The 19,598-nt window shown below is 57.6% G+C and overlaps 2 protein-coding genes across 14 annotated transcripts in view; one reads left to right on the top strand and one right to left on the bottom strand.

The window, feature by feature from the left end:
- The window catches only part of CUNH7orf50 (chromosome unknown C7orf50 homolog), a 152,363-nt gene that overhangs the window by 59,480 nt on the left and 73,285 nt on the right, over positions 1-19,598 (bottom strand). For 2 of the 13 annotated variants that reach the window (XM_064593462.1, XM_064593461.1), the window contains exons 7-8: positions 14,031-14,132; positions 13,903-13,939 (exon numbers count right to left, since the gene is read on the bottom strand). The exons of 6 other annotated variants lie outside the window; for them this stretch is intronic. In XM_064593462.1, the coding sequence (XP_064449532.1) occupies positions 13,903-13,939; positions 14,031-14,132 (139 nt within the window). Of the gene's footprint in view, positions 1-87; positions 12,321-13,902; positions 13,940-14,030; positions 14,133-19,598 lie in introns of those variants that run through there. 5 more of the 13 variants (XM_064593467.1, XM_064593470.1, XM_064593459.1 and 2 more) reach the window with 5 other exon arrangements.
- LOC135364607 (uncharacterized) lies at positions 8,666-17,830 on the top strand. The gene is made up of 2 exons (XM_064593476.1): positions 8,666-8,808; positions 15,232-17,830. Exons 1-2 carry the CDS (start codon positions 8,666-8,668, stop codon positions 16,235-16,237), a joined length of 1,149 nt encoding a protein of 382 aa, XP_064449546.1. The 3' UTR covers positions 16,238-17,830.

The raw sequence follows: 19,598 nt of genomic DNA, 5'->3' as shown, positions 1-19,598 counted from the left end.
GACTGTGAACTCAATCCTATATATATATATATTTTTTTAATTGACCAATCTATACTTCCCCCAGTGAAAGTTTATGTTTCAAGGTCATTAATTTTGTTACCAAATCCTGATGATTACACTTTTTTTTTTTAATTTTATTATATTATGTTAGTCGCCATACAGTACATCATTGGTTTTTGATGTGGTGATCCACGATCCATTGTTTTCGTATAACACCCAGTGCTCCATGCAGTACGTGCCCTCCTTAATACCCGTCACCGGGCTAACCAATACCCCCTCCCTGATTACACTTTTAAAATTAATCTTATTTTTGTTAATCCACAAACACTCATCTATTTTGCCATGCTTGTTTAAGATTCCAAAAGGTGAGTTTAATCTTAGGTTAACTTCATGAAGGTTATAGAATTTATCTTAGGAAACCAGAGGTACCGCTAATTGTGGCAGACATGTCAATGAGTCAAACATTCATTCCTTCATAGAAAGCACTTGATAAAGGATATAAACCTGGAATAAACTATTAAGACTCTAAGTTACAAGCCCAGTTCTTGAATTTAAAATCGGTTGGAAAATTGGGGGCTTTTTCATTTCTCATCTGTTAAATCTGCTCCCGTGGATGCACCCATTGGCCTAAAGTTCTACATAAATAAGGCAGGAAAACCTGCTAAAGAAAAAACCCACACATTTGAAGATTTAAATTATTTGATATAATCCAATTTTGGAATTCTTAAAATGTGTACTTCCAGGGCTATAGGCTGTAGATCAGAAAACGGCACAGAACTTACCACCAGGAGATCGGTACCTCCCTGGTTCTGCGTAGCTCAGGGCTACAACCACAGGAAGCCGACCAGTCGTGGCCACGCGCGGTGTTGGAGTGCGCCGCGAGCGCCACGCACAGGTCGGGCCCCAAGGCGAGCAGAGACAGCCTTACAACTCGTGCCAACGTCACTCTTCCTGGGGAACAAAAATTTAAAAATGGCCGACCACATCCTGGGGGCTGAGGACAGAGCGGAGTGTCCTGGTGGCTCCGGCAGCTGTGGGGGGTCCTGACCCCTCCGCAAGAGGTCAGCCTGCCGTGCGCCTAGTGAGCGCTCAGTCAAGTTGCGAAGTGACGGAGTCTTCTAGGAACGAAAGAATTTGAAGATACCCATTTTATCTTAATGAAGAATACGCAGTTTGAAGACTTTTACGATGCGCCTTACTGTGTCCACCGTGTACGCGTGTGAGATGGGGTCCTGAGGACAAAGCTTTGCTGAGTGCCCACTGCATCCCCAACCGTGCCCCTGGTATTTAAGGCCACGTAACGAGAGGCTCCTCCGGCCCCTCTGCCGGTCACGCCGGGTGACCCTAGGACCTAAGCCGCGGCGCCCGGGACGCCGGAGCCTGGCGCGGCTGTGCTGAGCTCTAGCGGACGGACCACCACTCGAACTACTTCCCAGCCCCGCGGAGCGGCCGTGTTTGCAGAGCTCCATCCAGTGGCCGTCGGCGGACCCTCACTCTGCAGGGCGGCCGAGCACTGCCCGCGGAGCCCCGGCCGCTGGGACCCGCGTTCCCGCCACGAGACGCTGCTTCCCACCGGTTTCACCGCCGACGTGCTTGGGGCCGGGCGGGCCCCGTTCCGTGACGTGACTCCGTGATCTCCTACGGTGGCTGCGCCCCCACACCAGCTGCTGAAGAGCAGACACCCTGCTACACACCCCGACGGGACTTGTCCTTCAGGAACTCTTCCCCGCAGACACAGGCCCACACTCCACGAGGCTCTTCGAATTCACCGCAAACGGTGCCTTTACAAAAACACAGCCTTCCGTCCGCCAGGGGCCGCCCCGCACGCACATACACGCGCACTCGCGCCCGCTGCCCACGCCGAGCCCGCGCAGCCCCAGGCGGCCACACTGGAGCCGGCAGAGCCAGGTGCCCGCGGGACGGTAGCCGGCTGAGGGCCTGTGACGCTGGATTTCTGGGCAGTTAAGGCTCGGCACGCTGCTGTTCACGGGGCAGCTCCACGCTGGGATTTCTGATCTCCGAGTGAAGCCAAACATTTAATGCAACGTCCTACATATCAGGAAGCTTAAGTGCTATGGCTAGAGAGGTAACTAAGAAACAGCTGCAAGATTATACCTGCTTTTTATTTTTTTTTATTTTTTAAAGATTTTATTTATTTATTTGACAGAGAGAGAGACAGCGAGAGAGGGAACACAAGCAGGGGGAGGGGGAGAGGGAGAAGCAGGCTTCCCGCCGAACAGGGAGCCCGACGCGGGGCTCGATCCCAGGACTCTGGGATCGTGACCTGAGCCAAAGGCGCCCCATATACCTGCTTTTTAAAAACCGCTGGGAAAGTTTCCATCTAAAAAGGCGCTGGTGAATGGTGGAGTCTGGAAGCGGAAAGCACTCTGGCCCGTGGCCTCTGGGCCTGCTCACACGCGGCCAGCTGGAAGGCCCCACGGGTCCAACCTCTGCTACGTGGGGGCTGCCCGTCTCCTGAAGCACTCAAACTACTTCCATCACAGACAGGGGGCCCATCGCTGTGAGGCCCTTCCCGCTCCCGGGCTTCCAAGATCAAGGAAACGCTCGTGCAGTGGACTCACGATTCCACCAGGTGTGAATGACGCTCCCAAAAAGCGCCGGCCCCCTACCCCCCCGGAGGAGGAGCCCACACTCCTCCCCTCCTCTGTGGACATCTGTTACCTCTGCACACACCGCGCCTTATCTGTGAGGAGACAGCCCACCAGACAGGGCTCAGTGGGCCTAACACTGGGGCCCTAAGGGCAGCACCGCGCTCACCACACGGTTGCGGAGACAGGCTGCCAGGCTGAGGGGCTTGGAAGTCAGGGTCGGAGCCACAAATAACCCGAACATGGTTTTCTTCAGGAAAACATGTGTCCAAACACCCCAAGCAAGTCCCCCCAGCATCTGAAAGGCCCCATTACTTGGTGCTGTGGGTTCGCTCCAAGATTCTTGGGTGACCACCGAGGCCAGATGAGCATGGAGATAAATCAGGAAAGAGCCAGCAGGACGACCGCGGGTACGCGGGCAGACAGACCGCCTGTTGGGGCAGTGGCTCGGCTCCTTGTGCTAGGAGCACCCGTGGGGGCACCCGCATGTCTGCACGCCTGCCAAGGCTCCCATCGTCCCACAAAGCTGCAGAGAAACACCCAGACTGTGGCCTGCGCTGGAACTGAGATCGGTAACTCCATCATCAGCCTACTCTTTCTTTCTCTTGCTGAATGAACAGCCAGGACAAGGAAAGTAAAACAAACAGCTTGGTGGCGAGTGGGGGCGGAAGGCCAGGGAACAGGGATCGGCTGCACATGGGCAGGTGGGACCCCTCCGAGGTGACGGAGAGGTCCCTGAAGTGGGCTGTGGTGAGGGCTTCTACTAAGTTATCAGTGAACTGTATTTTCAGAACAGCGGAGTTATATGGTGTCTATCTCAAATAAAGCCATTTTTAAACACATAAAGGTGTCTTAGTGACAAGAGTCAAGACACACGCAGGGGGTCATCAGTGCCGGTATTTCAGAACATGACATGAGAGGCGGCTCCCCCCAGGCCCCGCAACCACTAATCTTCCCATCTGCATGGACCAACTTCTCCCGGACACGTCCTCAGTGGACTCACAGAACATGTGGTCTTTTGTGGTGGGCTTCGCCCACTGGTAAGGTCCCTCCAGCCTGTGGAAGGTGTCAGTCCACCACTCCTTTCTATACAGTGCATGGGTGTACGTTTCCTTATCCATTCCTCCGTCAACGGACACTTGGGCCGCTTCCACCGCGGCCAGTGTGAGGAGAGCGGCTGTGAACACGGGTGTGCGAGACGCCGGTGGGAGAAGGCTGTCTGGACAGGCCATGCCGTACAGCACAGCCATGTCCACAACCTGGGCTGGGCCGTGGGCAAAGCCAAGGGCAGATGCTCTTACTGCTGAGAACACGAAGTCCGACCGTCCGGTGCTCACACACAAGGATGAGACGTCCCAAGACAGCGTGTTCTGGGACAGAGGGCGGGTGGGAGAGTTACTGCTCCCTGTATGGGCGGTCCCATCGCCTTCTCAACACGGGGCCAGAAACTCGGGAGGAGCTGCGGGCACAGGCAGACCGCTGCCAGTGCCCACTTGAGTCGAACAGCCCACCCAGCTGCCAGGCAGGCCCTGTGCTCTGGGGGCAGAGGGAGGGCAGGGGAGGGCGTGGGGTCAAGGGCACACCTTCTTTCAGGCTTTCGCTCATGTCCAGTATCCGACACACTCCGACCTCCTCGCTGGCGTCTGCACTTGGCACTGAGGGAGCGTGGGCCGCACAAGGGATGGGGCGGGCCAGGAGATGAGGCGGCACAGCCCTCCGTCCCAGAAGCCATGTCTTCCTGCACCCCAACCCTGATTCAGAGCATGCAGCCTCGGGGCTCAGACAATCCAGCGGGGAGTAAATCAGATCCACGGAAATGCTAAGACAGGATGTGACAGAAGGTGGGGACGAGTCCTCGAGGCACCTCGGGAGGAGGGTGCTGGGATGTCCGAAAGGTAGATGGACGGTGGGCTGGAGAGGGATCCAGGCCAGGCTGGATGTGGGGCTGGGCTGCAGAGGCCGGCCCACGTCAGACCCACGCGGGACCCTCTCTTTGTGCGGCTCACGCCGTCTGGCAGAAACCTGCCTTTACGACGGTCCCTGGCCTCACACATCCAGGTGGGCCCGCTTATCTAAGCCTCAGATGACCACACGCGGCACTGGCATAAATACTGCATCTGGCTGGAGCTAGCCGGCCTGCCCTCACCACCCCCACCTCAACGCCTCCGGCTCTCCCCTCCCCTCGGGACCAGAATTCAGGCTATGAGCGCGGGTGGTTCTCTCAGCAGCTGTGTTTGCCCTGTGTTTCACCCCTCTGCCCGCGGAGGGCCGGCCCAGCGGCCAAGGTGCCCACGAGAACAGGAGGCTCCTGTGTTGTGGTGGTTCTCGCGGCCCGCCGGCCAGGGACTGGCTGCCGGCAGTGCGAGCTCGTGGCGGCCGCGCAGCCTCTCGGCCAGCAGCAGCTACGGCGCAGACGGAACGTGTTTCGGACGCTGCAGAAAGGAGCCAAACCATACACCAGGCCTCCCAGTGGAGGCAGCTGGGGAGGACAGTGTGGTTTTCTCAGCTTAACAGAAGAGCAGGAGGTCAGGGCAGGGAGAGGCCAGCTGGGCCAGCTGGGCCCGTCGCTCTTCAGTAGCTCAGACATTTGCCCACGAGGCTGGGAGAGTCCAGAGGGTAGGCTTCTTTCGCTAAATCGGGGCTCTCAAAACCCCCAAGCCCCAAGCTCATGCGAGCAGGAGGCAGGATGCCCCAAAGCGTAGGACAGACGTGGTTACTGCTCCCTGGGGACTCACTCTGCCTAAGGCGGCCCCAGATTTCACTTATGGGAGCAACGTCCCCATGATGCCAGCAGAGCCCACACATGAGCACCATCCACATGGAGCAGGGCTCCCACCACACCTCCTGTCCCCAGGAGGGACCCCTCCCTGCGGCAGTGCCCTGGCCCCACGTAGCCCAGCCAGGCTTCTGACAAGCCCGATGAGGCCCACCCACCAGCTCCATCACCCCGAGGCATCCTTCCAACAACCGGGCACAGCTCTGTAAACCCATTCACAACAGGAAAGGTGGGAGGCCCACGGTCACCAGCTGCACGTTCACACTCAGAGCCCAGAGAGCTCGCCAGGGTCGTGCACAAGGGCTTGGACACCAGCAGGCTGAGGGAGGCATGCCAGCCACGCAGCAGCTCGGGGCACCTTGCTTCCCCTGCTGGCCACACACACTTGTCAGGGCCTGACTCCAGGCTGGGTCCTTCCCTGCGGGTACCCGTAGGCGGGGCTGATGGCCACAGGGGTCTAACAGCAAGGCACCTGGTAACCCTGGGAGCCGAGAGGCGGACGCAGGCCAGTGACATTGACAGGGACCCAGCCTCTCCCTCCAGGCCTCAGGTCTCCCACCTCTAGAGGAGATTAGCCCCTGTGGGCCGTCCTCAAGCCTCCATGAGGCTTCCCACTCCTGAGCAAGCTCCCAAGCAGTTGCTCGGACCCGGGGCTCTGGGAACAGAGGCCCCAGGCCGGCTTGCTCTCAGGTGCTCATCAGCAACAACACTGTAGGACCCATGTGGGGGGTCCAAGTTGTAAGAGATGTTCAGATGAAACATGGTCTCTGACCCCAGCCTGGGCTCAGCGACCGAGGGGGCCCCCAGGGGCATTCTTTGCCTCCCTAGGGCCTCTGTGGGTTTTCCCTGGAGCTCACGCGGCCGTGGATGCCATCAGTGACCCCAGGGGGCTGCGTGCTGCATAGAACGTCCTCCAAGTGCTCCTCTACCTTATGCAGGGCCAGCTGCAAAAGGGACGCAGGTGCGTAAAGCAGGCTCTGCATGTTGCGTCTCCAGCTGGGGCTGGCCCGGGGACAGCGGCCAGGGAAGGCACACAGGCCTCCAAATCTATTGCTGAGCCCTTGCTTCCTTTAGGCAGGTCCTCTCCATCAGGAATTTGGGGGCTCCCAGGCCACTTCCTGACTCCCCCAAGGCTCAGGACCGTGTGGACCCTGTCCTCCCTCCGAAATGCTTACCTGCCCTGTGCCCAGCCTCCTTGCCAGGGCGCGGGTGACCAGATGTGGATGACCCGTGCAGGCAACAGCGCCCTGACTCTGCCTGACCCCGAGTGAGGCTCCAGGCACAGGTCTGCGGGACAGTGTGTTCAGGACTCGGGCTCACTGACGTCCACCCTGCTGTCAGGGGACAGAGGGCAGTGCCCGGTCGGGGTGGCACCAATGCTGGCCCTGGAGCGGAGCACACTAAGGGGGAAGCTTCAGGGGACTTCCCTCCGGCTACACAGGTCGGGAGCACTTTTCCCTATGTTATGGGTGGGGTTTTAGGTCCTATTTTAAGTTGCAGACGTTGCACACTTTCTGGGAGGGACCGTTTTGTGAACGGGCCAGTGTGTGGAGTCTGCAGGAAAACCGCTGGATGCCCACAGACACCGGGGGCACAGGCACACACATTACTTCTTCTGTCTACGAGACGAGGCTACCTCGCTACGTAGGCCGATGTGAATGTTTCTGGGTCACATGGCCAAGCCACACTCTCCTTAAAATGCAACGTGTGTGGTTTCAGTGACTTAAGACTGAATTCCCGTCTTCCTTACAGGACTGTCGGTCTGTGCCTGCCGTTTCCAGCGAGCCCAGAGCAGCCGAAGGAGAGTGCAGGCTGGAGACGGAGGAGGCGCGCCGGGGCCCCGCACAGGTGAGCTGCCGGCCCTCCCGGCTTTCTTCTCTTTCCCTGCTTCTGGGTGCCCCCCTCCCCCGCCGGCTTACTGGGACCAAGCACTGGCAGACAGCGCGGGCTGACGGGTGGTTTCACGGCTGAGCGCCATTTCTCTCTGAAAACTAAGGCTCCTTTAAACTATAGGCTGGCTCCAGTAAAAACTAAAATGAGACTTATTTTCCTAGCATTTCGACCTGGAAGTGACTGAGCGGACTGCTCAGGTCTTCCTCACTAAGCAGAGACTGATAGTGGCTCTAGTTCTGTGTCCAGAAGACGGAGTCAGAGCAGCTTATTATCGACTGTCAGCACACACATCTGGGCGCCGACCGAAGCTGCCAGGGGCACTCCTCGCCCTGCGTCTCCATCCTGGGGCACAGACGTGGAGAGCTTTCGGTCTGGCAGAGTACAGTGAACGTCTTACACAGGGCACATCTGGAACGTATATGTTCCATGGGGCGCGAAGCCTGGAATGGGGGGCCTCTTTCCACAACCGTGGCGGGGCGGGGCGGGAAGCCCAGACCCGGCAGTGTTCCACCCAGAGGGTGGAGCCTAGAAAGGAAGGGAAGGTTCAAGTTTTCAAGGCAAGCAGGGGCAGCCAGCCTTCTGCACAAGGCAGGCTTTGTGTTCCGGTGACGCTCAGTTGGCTCTCCGTGACCACCTGAATCCCCTCTGTATGTGGAACCCCCACGTGCCCCCTCATCTGACAGAATCTTCACAAAGATGCTCGGGGCTGACATGCTGTTGACACACACCCAGGAGCTGATCAATTTGTGCAAGACCACTATGGAGTGAAACGCTGGGCTGTCCACCGCACAGAGGGGCGGTGTTCACCTGCTGCTGGGACAGGGCAATGACGGAAGCCCACGGAGCAGAGCCCTCCAGGACCTCTGGGGACAGGGCTGGGCCCTGCACGTGCCCCTCAGCCGGGGGCCCGAGGAAGGTCAGGGCAGCAGAGGACGGGGCTGGACGTAAGAGCTGGGGATGGCAGGGCAGAGACCGCCGGGGGAGGGGTCCGAAGGGCCACAGCAACCCCTCGCCAGGCGCTGCGGTCCAGAGCGCAGGACATGGCATCACCGCAGGGGCCGTGTGGGGAAGGACAGAAACAAGGGTCTGGCAGCCAGCCTGGCCGTACGGCGTGCCACGGCCCTCACAGAGCGCCAGCGTCAGATGCCGTCCTGGGACCGGCATGAAGCAGACCGCGGAAGGCCACAGAACGTCAACACCCTCCCGTCTGGTCCAAACGTGAGCTCCGCCTCTTTACCAGTGACGCCACACCCACCCTCAGGCAAGCCCACGCAGGACCCCGGTCGTGGTACAGCCCCCACTTTCTGACAGACAGCGTCCACTTCCTCAGACCCTCCTCCAGATCACCCACCCACCCCCAAACCCTACAGCAGGCGCCTCTGCTGCGATGCTCCATGGGGCACACGGTTTGGCTCGCCCCATCCCGTGCCAGGTGCCAGCTACAGGTGTTCTCCAGCTAAGGCACCGATGGCCCATGAGGACAGGACAGTGGCAGCCGGCAGCCAGGGCCAGGCTCCTCACGAGTGCTCGGTAAGTGTGTGGGAACGGGTGGATGGAGGGTGCATCTTTAAACCAGGGGTGAGTTTGCCAAAGCACGGTTCTCTCAGGCTCAGCTCTGGGAGTTGAGGCTGCTCCCAGTGCACCGGGAGGTCCTGGCCACCACCAAGGACGACAGGGCTGTGGGTGGACACAAACGGGCACCCCTAGGCCAGGAGACCCCCATCGTTTCTGCCCTCAGAACCGTCCAGACCATTGGGAAGCTTCTCACAGGCGAGCTGAAAAGAAGGGCCTTGAGTACAGACAAGGGACTCTCACGGTGTCTCTGAACGGCTGCTGAGCAGCAAGGGGACACGGGGGAGTGTGCTCAGGGTCAGAGGAAGAGCCCGTGGGGGCTCAGAAGCCCGGGGCTCTGCCTGCCCTCACAGGGGCAAGCCTTCCACAGCTGTGCTCTGGCCTCCTGCTTACGCAGGGACACAAGACGTGTCCACGAAAGCTGCGGGGATGGCGGCGAGGCAGGGTCCTCTGTCCAGGCAGGGACGTCCACCGTGCGAGGAGCAGGTGCCCCAGCACCAGGTCGGACAGGGAGGAGCTGTCTCTCCTAGAGGTATGTGTGTGCACACGCGTGCGCCTGAGTGTGTCCAGGAGAGACAGAGGAGGTCTCGGAAGACACCAAAGGAGCAAAGTGGAAACCTTTTAATCTTTACACTTCGGGGAGGTTATTTTCCCCAAAGCCCATAGAAGACATTCAGAATGGTTCAGGAATTCACGCCCAGGAAGGAGAGGAGGCAGACGCCCGGTACGGGGTCCCCACAGAAGCAGTATGGGTAAGCAGGGCCACACAGCCGGTCACGCTCCCTTCCCAGTCCCCAGGTGGGGGCCAGAGATGGGAGGCTGGGGCCGCCTCCCACACGCCATCTGGGTCTGAGTCTTGGGTGGCCCCCTATGCCCAGTGTCCACGAAAGCTCGTGCCCTCCACCCTGCACCACCGTAAAGCTGGTGGGCTGGACAGCACAGGGCCTGGCCATGTATGGGCTGAAGAGTGACTCATGAGGCCCAACGGCTCCCCGTCTGCAGGGAGCACAGAAGACGGGGCTGGAATGGAAACATTTACGCAGCCAAGCCCAGAAGGCGCTACAAAAGCCAAGTCCTGCCAGGGGGAGCAGGAGAGGGAGGGGCTGGCCAAGAGGGAAAGGGGCTGATGCCTTGGGACAGAGTAGGAAGGAATCCTCCCAAGGGGCAGGGACAAAAAGCAGTTTACCTTCCCGGCACTCGGTCCTATAACTCACTAGATTAACATGGAGCACGGAGCGCACCTACCACATTCTCACGCGCCTGCAACATTAGGAGCTGGTGGTGGAGAAACAAGCCAGAGCTTGTGGATGACGGGACCCCAGATGACGACTGCCCAGAGGTTCACATCTGAGACCGATGGGGCCACAGGGACAGGGTGCGCTCGGAGACCCTGGCAGAAGGTCACGCCAGCCAGGCTGAGGACACGGCACAGTCACTGAGCAGACTCCTGACCTCAGAGGCTTATGCTCTTTCCATATAGAAACAGTCTGTGAGCCTTTCTGGGATCACATGTGAAATGAGCACAGACCTGGAAAGGACCCAGCAAAGAAGGACAGCAAAAATTCAGAGACACCGTAAGCATCCGCAGTGGGGTCCCAGCACTCGAGTCGTTACTCATCCACAGGGGTGACAAGAAGGGCCATGTGGACGCAGGGAAAACACCGAACAATCCAGGTGCCCAGTGCCCTGAGCAGAGCTCCCTGGGACGTAAATGCAGGCCCGTAACAACGTACGCGTGAGGAGTGGCTGCTGGAAGAAGGCCCCGTGGAGCAAAAGCTGGACCGCCACCCAGGGCCCGTGGGGGGACCGAGGGAGCGCAAACCCACTGGAAGCCGCCCCGCTCGCTCCTCCCATTCTGAAAGCCTATTTAAGGAGCTACAGCCACAAGCTGCTGTAAAGAACACAAAATTCTCAAGGCTCTGGCCTTGGAGCGCTCCCAGGGGACCCCAGAGCTGGACCCTGCAGCCCTTTCATGTGACTCAGAAAAGGGCCCCCGAAACCCTGGTTCTCGGCCCGAAACTGGCACCAGAACAAGGCAGGGGTCTGCCTCAGAGGGTCAGCCTGTCTTCCAGGGGAATTTGGGGCCTCAGCTAACACCCGTGCTGGAAAGTGTAGGCTCTGGCAGGGATGCAAAACATCACAGGCTCTCAGGCAAACACTGGCAGCTTCGCATCAAGTGAGACACACACTCACAGAAGCAAGCCCAGCGCCCATCAGCAGCCGAGCGGATCGAGACGGTGCAGCACACACACAGCAGGACGGCATCCGGCCGGGAGGGAGGACACACTGCCCTTCCGGGCAGCACACACGGGCTCGCAGTGCGCCATGCTCCTCAACGACAGAGGAGGACGAGTCCTGTAGGACATCACATATCCACTTCTATCCATCGAGAGAAGTTAAACCTATTAAAAAACAGACCAGGGCGCCTGGGGGGCGCAGTCGGCTAAGCATCCGACTCTTGGTTTCGGCTCAGGTCATGATCTCAGGGTCGTGAGATTGAGCCTCGTGTCGGGCTCGCGCCACACTCAGTGTGGAGTCCGCATGAGACTCTCTCTCCTTCTCCCTCTGCCCCTCCCACGCTCGCATGCTCTTTCTCTCTCTGAAATACATAAATAAATCTTAAAAACCAAAAACGAGCCAGTGAAAGGGTGGGACGGGGTCAGACGAGGGCACAGATGAGAAACACAAGTGACTAAGCCAGGGACCTGCTGCACAGCTGATGAACACAGACAGTCTCACATCGGCCGATCATCAGTGCATGAATGTACCAAAGTCGCACGCTGCACGCTGTACGTTTATAACACGTCACATGTCAAATGTACCACATGCCATTTTCAAAAACAAGGCCTAGCAATCCCACTCGTAAGTGCTCACCCAAGGAAACAGTATCATGCTCGCCTGCAGAACCGCACGTTCACGTACAAACCCTGTGCCCGAATACTTAAAGCAGCTGTATTTGTAAGAGCCCAAGCCTGGAAAGAGCCACATGCCAGGGGAACGGCAGACGCACGGCTGGGGTACGACTCAGCGACCCGTGCACCACGGGGGAGTCTCGGACACCGTCCGCCGAGGCGAAACGTGCCAGACGCGAAAGGCGCCACACGTGTGGGTTCCATTCCCATGACATCCCACGAGAGTCCGAACGAGAGGGATGGTGCGGGGGTTGCCCGATGTGGCTCAGGGGCGGGCTGAGCACCAAGAAATGGCACAGAGGAATTCAGTGGGTGATGGGACCGTCCGTGCGCTGCGTGGTGGTGTTTGCAGTATACGCCAAGAAGAGTCACTTTCATCGCATGTAGATTTTTAAAATGCACAGGTTCTGGGGCGCCTGGGTGGCTCAGTCGTGAAGCGTCTGCCTTCGGCTCAGGTCACGATCCCGGGATCCTGGGATCGAGCCCCGCGTCGGGCTCCCTGCTCGGTGGAGAATCTGCTTCTCCCTCTCTCTCTGCCTACTTGTGCTCTCTCTCCCTCTGTCAAATAAATAAATAAAATCTTTGGAAAAAAAAATGTACAGGTTCTTGGGCCAAACCGTCAGGCTCCCATCTTGATGTCATCGCTACTACCAGCTACCTGAACGAATGACTCCCTTGCTCTGTGATGTGCTCACGTCCACCACAGAGTGGGATTTCAACGGTCCCTACCTCCTGTGGAAAACTGGACAGTTTGAGGAAATTATTCTGTGTAAAATGCTTCCAACAGCGGCAGCAGGTGGTGAACACCCAGCTTGCCGGCGAAGGCCCTGACTTCCGCGAGCCCTGCCCCCCGTGCGCCCCTTTGCAGGGTAAGCCGCAGGGGCTGGGGCGGGAGGGGGAGGACTGTCAAGGCCAAAGAGAAGCCGTAAGACAGACAAGAGACACGAGAGAATCAGGGATGTGGGTGGGAGTTTGGGCGGAAGAGCGGTCATCACGGACAATTTCATGAGACGATGTCTTACGTGTTTTATTCTCTTTCCGAATAAAACCCAAAAGTGGTGGTGAGGGAATGCTGGTGGACAGCCCGGCCCCTGAGAAGGCTCAGCCCAGAGACGCAGTGGGTGGCGTGCGTGGCCGCAGCGCAGGCGTGCTGGGAGGAGGTTCCGTGCTCCTTGGGCCCAGAAGGGGGCAACACCGAGAGCCCACCAACCCTTCCCAGGCTGGCCTCAGCAAGGCCAGGGATTCGGAGGTGCGCCAGGTCTCACCTGCTGGGACACCTCCCTCCTGGGCCCAATCCTGAAGGCATAATAAGGTGCTAGAGTTCCACCCTTTGCCCACACAGCCCTGGGGCAAAAGGATCAGAGCCCACACACCTGCGTTAAATCCAGGGGAGGGAGCAGAACCCCACTTAGTATGCTGCTGGGCCACCGGGGGCCAGTGCGCCCCGCCCATCCTTGGGTGACTTCCTTTCCTTGAACGTTCCCCTGCCTGGGAAGGGGTTGCCCTGGAGCCCAGCGTGCAGATGGCAGCACACCCACTCCTGGCTGTGGGCCCACAAGGGCATGACCTCTCACCAGCCAACTCACACACCGGATGGATGAGAGTGTGAGGCTGGAGCTCCCCCCACCCCAGGAGGCTCCTTGCCTCCGGAGAAAAGCACAGGACAAGGCAAGAAGCAGTCAACGAGCTGACGAGTCTGGGATGTGCTCTCAAGGCCAGATTTGGGGACACATACCCTCTGTCCACCTGGCTGGGTGACCCAGAGCCTGGCCACCAAATCAGGTCACAGAGCCGACTGCCACAAGCAGGGTGGCCTCTGACAACGAGCACCCCCAAAACCACCCGCAGAGAGAGTACGGCTGGCCCCAGGAAGTGCCTGGAACACTGGCCAGAGGCAGGGATCGGACGCCGGCACAGCCCTAATGCTGTTTCCTGACCTGTGGTCAGTGTTCACAAGATCTTCCTTCCAGTTTGCCTCAATTAAAGATTAACATTCCAAATCACTTCCTCTCAGTCGGGTCACTATTCTTAATTTTGAAGTCACTCAGTGTCCTGGCAATTACTCATCACCTTCAGCAGCAGCAGATGGAAAACAGCACAATTCCGTGTGTCTCTCAGACGAAGCCAGCCAGACACGTACCTGGAGAAATGTGTGCGTTCAAGTCACCTCTGCAGGCCTGTGGGACGGAGAGCAGAGTCAGTCCGCAGGGAGAGCTACTGACGAGACAAAGCAAGCAAGCACACCGAGGCAGACACACACTAGCCCACCTCCACTCGGTGCACCCCATGGCTGTCGGTCAGATGAGGACGTGCATCTGCATCTGGGCACTGGGCACATCCAGGAAGCAGTGAGAAAGGCCAAGGACACATCTACGTACGCAAGGATGCAGCGTGTCAGACAACCCGTGTGTAACAGAGGCTTCCAAATGCAAAGTCTGCCACTGAGACAGCGCTGGACGTGTGTGGTCAGGAAGAAAGGCCATTCACTTGGGCTCTCTCCTTCGGAAGTCCACGCTGCTTGTGTGGTCACGAGTCACTGTGTGACTCTGCCAGCCGGGACCCCAGCCGCCCCCGCGCAGAGCGTGAAAGCTGGCTGTGGGGCCAGGCCCACCGTGAGCATTCCATGAACAGGAACTTTCCAATTTTATTCCTTCACCCTCCTTTGAATGAGTAGCTACGCTCTCTCCCAGCCTCATCTGCTATTTGGTTAAAATTTAGGGGGGAGGATACGTGTATACAGAAATGAAACAATTTCGGTGACAAAAGACCAGCCAGGAAGGCTGTGAGTCTGTCAGCACTGCAATTTAAAGCCCCAAGTCAGGACTTTACAGCTCGGCTCAAGGACCTCCTGGCGCTGAGGTCCTCGGGGGGCCAGCGTCCACACACCGTCACCTTCCCGTCTCCAGAGTCAGCACTACGGAGTGCGGTCCCCTCAGGCCAGAGTCCATCAGAACTCCTCTGGGTCCAGAAGCTGGACGGCTGCATGCACACACGTCTTAGAACGATGCGGACTCGGGCCGTTCCCTCCCTGAGGCAGAGGCCCTGACTGGAGTGAGCACGAGGCCCTGGAGGGGCTCCAATCCGGGGCCTGGAACTCCACGCCCCAGCAATCTTTCGCTGACCCCCAACGTGGGGAGATCAGGACCCCTGGCGCACAGGCCTTAGGGGCGGGACCAAGACGTGACCTCGTTCCAAGAAGGCGTCTCTCTTATGAGCAGTAAGGTCCTTCTGCTGTGGGGGGAGGCGAGGCAGAGGGGGGCCCAGGCCCCTGCTCCAGCAGGCCCCGGCTTGAATTTGCTCCAGAACGCCCACGCAGGGAAGCTGGCTGTCACGGCAGTCCCCGTACCCACCCACCTCCGTGGGAGGCCCTCCTTCAGGCACAGGCTCCCTCCCCCCGGGGCAGCCCCTCTTGCCCTTAGCGTGACCCCATGGTGACAGCCAGTAACAGCGCCGTATGCTTCTGTTGCAGCTCAGACATGGCCGGGACGAGCTCCCACAACATGTCGTGGGTCCGGTACCCGAGCCACGTCTCCACGGCAGTTGAAGACGTCATCACTGCGCAGAGCATCGTCTCTAGGTGCCTGTACGTCTACATGGCCCTGTGTGTCCCGGTGAGCTTGGCGGCTGGGCTCTTCAACCTGACCACCTTCATCAAGGGCCGTGCCAGGCGGGGGGGCCTGGACGCATTCCTCTCAGACCTCACGGTCACCCACGTGCTGGTGACGCTGCTCTCCCTCACCACCATCAGCCGGCCAGACTACATGGTCACCACCAACCTGGGCTGTGCCGTCCTCTCCTTCCTGGCCAACGTCTGCTACTTCAACGGGCAGTACGTGCAGCTAGTGATGCTCTTTGCGTTCCTGCTGCAAGGCTCCGCGCCCTGCCTGCGCACGGCCACCAAGGCGGCCCAGAGGCCCGTGGAGAGCCTGGCTGTCATTGGGGGCTGCGCCTTCTGCAGCTCCCTGGGACTGGCAGCCCTGCTGGGCACATCTGGGGAGCTGTCCAGAAGCACCCTGTGCCAGGTGGACCCGCTGACCGCCTGGCCCGAGTATGAAATCGTCAAGGTCAGCCTGGGCTTCGGGCTGGCCCTGGTCCTGAAGCTGGTGTTCTTCATCCTGCTCATTGTCCAGCTGGCCTGGCGAGCGGCCCTCCCCCAGAGGGATGCGGCCTCCGCTCCCCGAGTCGTGCTGGCCACGGCCCTGACCACGTTTGCCTGCCGCCTCCTCTACAACATTGCACTCCTGCAACGGGCCCGGCTGAAGCTGCAGAGGGACATCGGCTCCCCCAGGGATGAGCTCCTCATGAGCCTGGCAGAGCTGGGCCTGTTTGGGGAGAGCTGCGTGAATTCCCTGGCCATCCTCTTCCTCCACCGGCCTTGCAGGCTGGCACTGCTGAGCGTTTCGGAGCACCTCACCCAATGGTGCAGGAAAGGAGAGCCCAGTGACAGCTTCTCCTTAAAGAGAGTCGAGAGTTAAGGCAGGGCCCCGCCTGCAGCAGACGAGCAAGCCGGACAAGTGAGGGGGTCTTTCTGGCAGTGAGGGAACAGGACCATCTGCTGAAACTCCAGTCTGCATGGTGAGCGCCAACATGGGGTGACGGGATGGCCTGGAAGGCACTGCCAAGTAACTGCCTGGCATTCGGCTCCGCGTACGTGAACGCTCCACACCCTGGCTCAAACCAAACACTTGCAGCTGAAGGAAACCCTGCAAATCGAGGGTGCAGCGACTGTGGGGGCCAAAGGTGGCCAGACACAGGCCTGACTGGGCGGAGATATCCTAAATGCTGGTGGGCAATTCCGTTAGCTTGTCTGCGAGCCGGCATCCTTCTCTGCCCCTGCCCAGCCAGACGACAGAATCTTGAAAATAAATACATTATTCAAAGAACTTTAGGGCCATATTATAACCTGGCCCTAAAGGGTCGTTAACTGGATAACCTTTAACACTGCCAGAAAGTCTGGACCACCTAAATATTGCTGAGAGCAAAGAAGTTTGGCTCTATCTTTTTCTAAATTTATCATCATCACTGGAGGTCTGAGAATATCACCCACACGCTGACCAAGTGTCCCACGGCACTCCCCACTCCCTGTGACCTGGCAGGTGGTTGTTGCCCGTCGTAAGGGCTCTGGGTAGTCAGTGACAAGCTCTGTGTCCAAAGCCCCATCTGCTCTGTTTGACATCATGTGCAGAAAGGCTGGACCAAACATAAAATACAAAGTTCAGTAGTTAATCTTAATCCAAAATTTACTCTTAACCAGTCTTGCTAGATTTATATTAAGATTTTCTTGGTTGAATAGAGAAAGGAAGCGTGCAAGGGAAAGGTGTCTCTGGTTGTGGGATCCTATTCCTTTGACAGTTTCGGTTTCTCATGAAAACTTGACTGTTCAGAGCAGTTTTAGGTTCACAATAAAATTAAACGGAATTAGGAGATTTCCGCCACGCCCTGCCCCCACACTGATGTCCCCTCGGATGAAGCGTCTGTCACAGCTGATGGATCTACATCGACACATCCACAGCTCACGTCTGGGCTCACTCCTGGTGGTGTACATTCCATGGTTCGGATGGGTCTACACGGACACGTATCCTCCATTATGGCATCACAGAGTACCCACTGCCCGAAAAGCCCCTGTGCTCTGCCTCTGCATCCCTGCCCTCCGCCCCTGGCACCCCCCCATCTTTACTGTCCCCGCAGTCCTGCCTTTTCCGGAATGCCCTATGGCTGGAATCCTAGTCCAGTGCCGGCTCACGCTGGCTTCTGTCACTTAGGAACACGTGTGTCGGGTTCCTCCAGGTCTTTGTAGCTTGTTTCTTTTTAGGACTGAATAATACTCTGCTGTCTGGACAGCTTCTATTTTAATGAATATTTTATGTTACTCCGCAAACTTTGGAACAAAAACATTTTGAGTATTTTCAAAAACATTTGAATATTTTATGTTACTCTGCAAACTATAGAACAAAAACTTGCCTTTTGCGAGTATGTCTTTTCAATGTTGCTATATCTGCATTACTTTGGAAGAAAAAGGATTTGGATTATATGGTTAAATAGCTTCTGTAATATGCCATTAAAATACTAAATGCTTTAAAAAACCCACTCCCCTTCTGTCTTCTGCTCCTCTGTGTGCTCACACACTCAAAGAGCCTTGGCCCTGGACTGCAGGCAGGCGCGAGGCTGGTAGGGGCCGGCAGGCATGCAAAGGACAGAGCTGGGAGCTTCTGGAAGTCAGTGCGTTCCCTTCCGCCAGGAGGGTCAAGCAGGACAAATGGCATCAGGACTGACACATTAAGGCTGCTCCTTCACGCATGACAGAGTAATTTTTACTAGATGCTGGATGTCATGAATTTCCCTTGTTGAGTGTTTAATTTTACTCTCTTACTTTTTTAAAAGATTTTGTTTATTTATTTGAGAGAGAGCAAGCAAAAGGGAGAGAGAGCATGAATGGGGAGGAGTGGCAGAGGGAGAGGAAGAAGCAGGCTCCCCACTGAGCAGGGAGCCCAACACGGGGCTCGATCCCAGGACTTAGGGATCATGACCTGAGCTGAGGGCAGACGCTTCACCATCGGAGGCACCCAGGCGCCCCTTACTCTTTAAAGAGTACTGATGTTTACTCTGGCAGGCACGTTGTTCCTTGTAGATCCGTGGGATTCTCTGGAGAGCTATGTTTAAGCTTTGTTAGTCAGGGTCTGGAGCATCCCATTCTGGGGTCTCTCCTCGTCACAGATGCTCAGAAGCGTCTCTAGGCTGGCCGGATGGAATGAGAAGGCGGCTCAGGCCTGTGTAAACTCTGGGAGCTGTTCGGCTTGGAACTGTCCCGCAGCTCTTCTGGGCATGGCCTGGACTCTTCACACCAGGCACGTACAGGTTCAGCTCTCCACACCTCGGGAGCTCTTTCTTGACATGGCTCCCTGTCTCCAGCCCCATCTCCTGCCATTCCAGCCCCTTCAGCCTCCCAGAAACCTAACCCCATCCCCTAACATGGTCCGGTCATCCTGAGCTGCTCGGAACCCCTCCTGCCTCCAGACGAGGGGGCTCACCACGCCTGCTTCCTTCTCTCCGAGACCAAGGCCCTGCACTGCCCACTGCCCCGGTGTCTGAAAACAGCTGTGTCCTATATCCTAACCAGCTTTTAATGGTTTATGGCAAGTTCCCTGACGTTACTCATTTATGGCCAGAAGTGGAAGGACCTAAATTAATGTACAAATACACAATAACAGAAGCCAACAGCCTGCTGGTTTTGGAACAGGAGGGGTTAGGCTCACATGCGCTCAGGACTTCTCCGAGAAATGGCGGACTCAGGCTGGGACAGTAAACACGTAAGCCAAGCCTGGAGAATCTGATCCCACTGAGTTTCTCAGTATTTTGGCTAAAGGAATGGTTTTAGAACCCAACCACAGGAACGTAAATCGGTGGTTCTCAAACTTTTTCTTTTGAGCCACAGGATCCTTTCTTTAAACAAATCCTACAGGGAAGCCCAACGTCTGAGACACTAAAAGGTACCGTTGTAACAGGAGAGGAGGTGGGGAAACCCGACCTCTAGAACACCAAGGTGCCCCCAGCCCCAACCACCAGCCCTGCAAGGGCCCCGTGGGGACGGGGCGGCTGCCAGATGTGGGTCTCGTCTGCTCACCCCTCATCCTGGGACAGACAGGACACACTGAGAACAGGAGCTCTTCAAGGACAAAGCCGAGAGAAAGGTCAAGAGCCACAGAGAAGTAAGAAAACACGAAGAACTGTGGTTTTCCAGCGTGGGAGGTGCTTTAGCCCAGAAGGCGCCCATGAAACCTCGATTTGAAAAAGATGGCTCAGAACAGAGGGGGTGGAGGGTGAGGAGAAGCTACTTCC

The sequence above is a fragment of the Mirounga angustirostris genome, unplaced genomic scaffold (assembly GCF_029215605.1).
Source record: "Mirounga angustirostris isolate CCGP_5_RB_7025 unplaced genomic scaffold, mMirAng1.0.hap1 SCAF_5, whole genome shotgun sequence".
NCBI classification, from domain to species: Eukaryota; Metazoa; Chordata; class Mammalia; order Carnivora; family Phocidae; genus Mirounga; species Mirounga angustirostris.
The sequence above is the reverse complement of the archived record's forward strand: the minus strand, read 5'-3'. Positions and strand labels throughout refer to the sequence as shown.